Raw genomic sequence first — 1,271 nt, forward strand, 5'->3', positions numbered from 1 at the left:
TCATGGGCACTTCAGGCCTTGGACAATTGGCCCTTTTAGAACTGCCATCCCAGAGAATCTCATCAGGGCTCTCTTTGTGTCTTTGTTTCTTAGGCTATAGATGAAGGGGTTCAGCATGGGTGTGACCACTGTGTACATCACCGAGGTTACTGCACTTGAGTGGGAGCTCTGGGGAGCAGCAGAGCTAAGGTACACTCCTAGGCTCGTACAGTAAAATAAGGAGACAATGGAGAAGTGAGATGCACAGGTGGAAAATGCTGTATACTTGCCCTGAGCTGATGAGATCCCACATATGGTGGAGGAAACTATCTTAGAGTAAGAGTAAAGGACCCCAGCTAGGGGAGCACCAGCCAGCAGCAGAGCTGCAAAATACATCACAATGGTATTAAGAAAAGTATCAGAACAGGCAAGTTGTATCATCTGATTGAGTTCACAGAAAAAGTGGGGGATTTTCACCTCTGTACAGAAGGACAGCCGCAACACCATTAAGGTTTGTAACAACGAATTCAGGATGCTCATGATCCAGGACACCAGAACCAGCAGTCCACAGAGCTGGGGGTTCATGATGACCATGTAGTGCAGGGGGTGACAGATGGCCACAAAGCGGTCATAAGCCATCACAGTCAGGAGAAAGATGTCTACTCCTGCAAAGAGTATGAAAAAATACATCTGGCTGAGGCAGCGTGCATAGTTAATGACCTTACTGTGAGTCTGGATGTTCCACAGCATCTTGGGGACGATGGTGGAGGTGAAACAGATGTCTATGAAGGATAGTTTGGAGAGGAAGAAGTACATGGGGGTGTGGAGGTGAGAGTCAGAGCTGACGGTCAGGATGATGAGAAGGTTTCCAAATACAGTGATCAGGTACATGGAAAGGAAGAGCCCAAATATGAGGGGCTGCAGTTCTGGTTCCTCTGATAGTCCTAGAAGGTGAAACTTTGAAATTCCTGTAGTGTTTCCTGGGTCCATTGTTGGAGATGACTACCAGCACAGGGGAAAATAACATGATTAATTTTCACACAAATGGGCATTGCTCACATTGTGGAAATGCTAAAATTTACATTTTCCATTTCAAGAAACAATTTCAATATTTTGTGAATGGATTTGGGCTCCTTGAGGGTATCCCCAGTTCCTGTCTGATTAGGAATTTCCTTCCCAACATCAGATGTTCCCCAACGGGTCAGATATTATAAAGTTTAAATAAGAAATCATTTCATGCATTTAAGGAATATATAGAGTGTCGACCATGTTTCAGAAATTCCTAGTCATAA

General features: G+C 44.6%; 1 protein-coding gene across 1 annotated transcript; it reads right to left on the bottom strand.

The window, feature by feature from the left end:
* Nucleotides 1-969, bottom strand: LOC114202854 (olfactory receptor-like protein OLF4). Its single transcript, XM_028096243.2, has one exon. The coding sequence runs from the start codon at nt 967-969 to the stop codon at nt 1-3; it is 969 nt and encodes a 322-aa protein (XP_027952044.2).
* Between the last annotated feature and the right edge of the window lie 302 nt (nt 970-1,271).

Source organism: Eumetopias jubatus, unplaced genomic scaffold (genome assembly GCF_037043125.1).
Source record: "Eumetopias jubatus isolate StellerSeaLion01/CBP00866 unplaced genomic scaffold, mEumJub1_p1.0 scaffold_1, whole genome shotgun sequence".
In the NCBI taxonomy this organism is placed as follows: Eukaryota; Metazoa; Chordata; class Mammalia; order Carnivora; family Otariidae; genus Eumetopias; species Eumetopias jubatus.

Bases quoted from the DNA above. Each gene is read 5' to 3' on its own strand.
- LOC114202854 (XM_028096243.2), bottom strand. From the start codon at position 969: ATGGACCCAGGAAACACTACAGGAATTTCAAAGTTTCACCTTCTAGGA.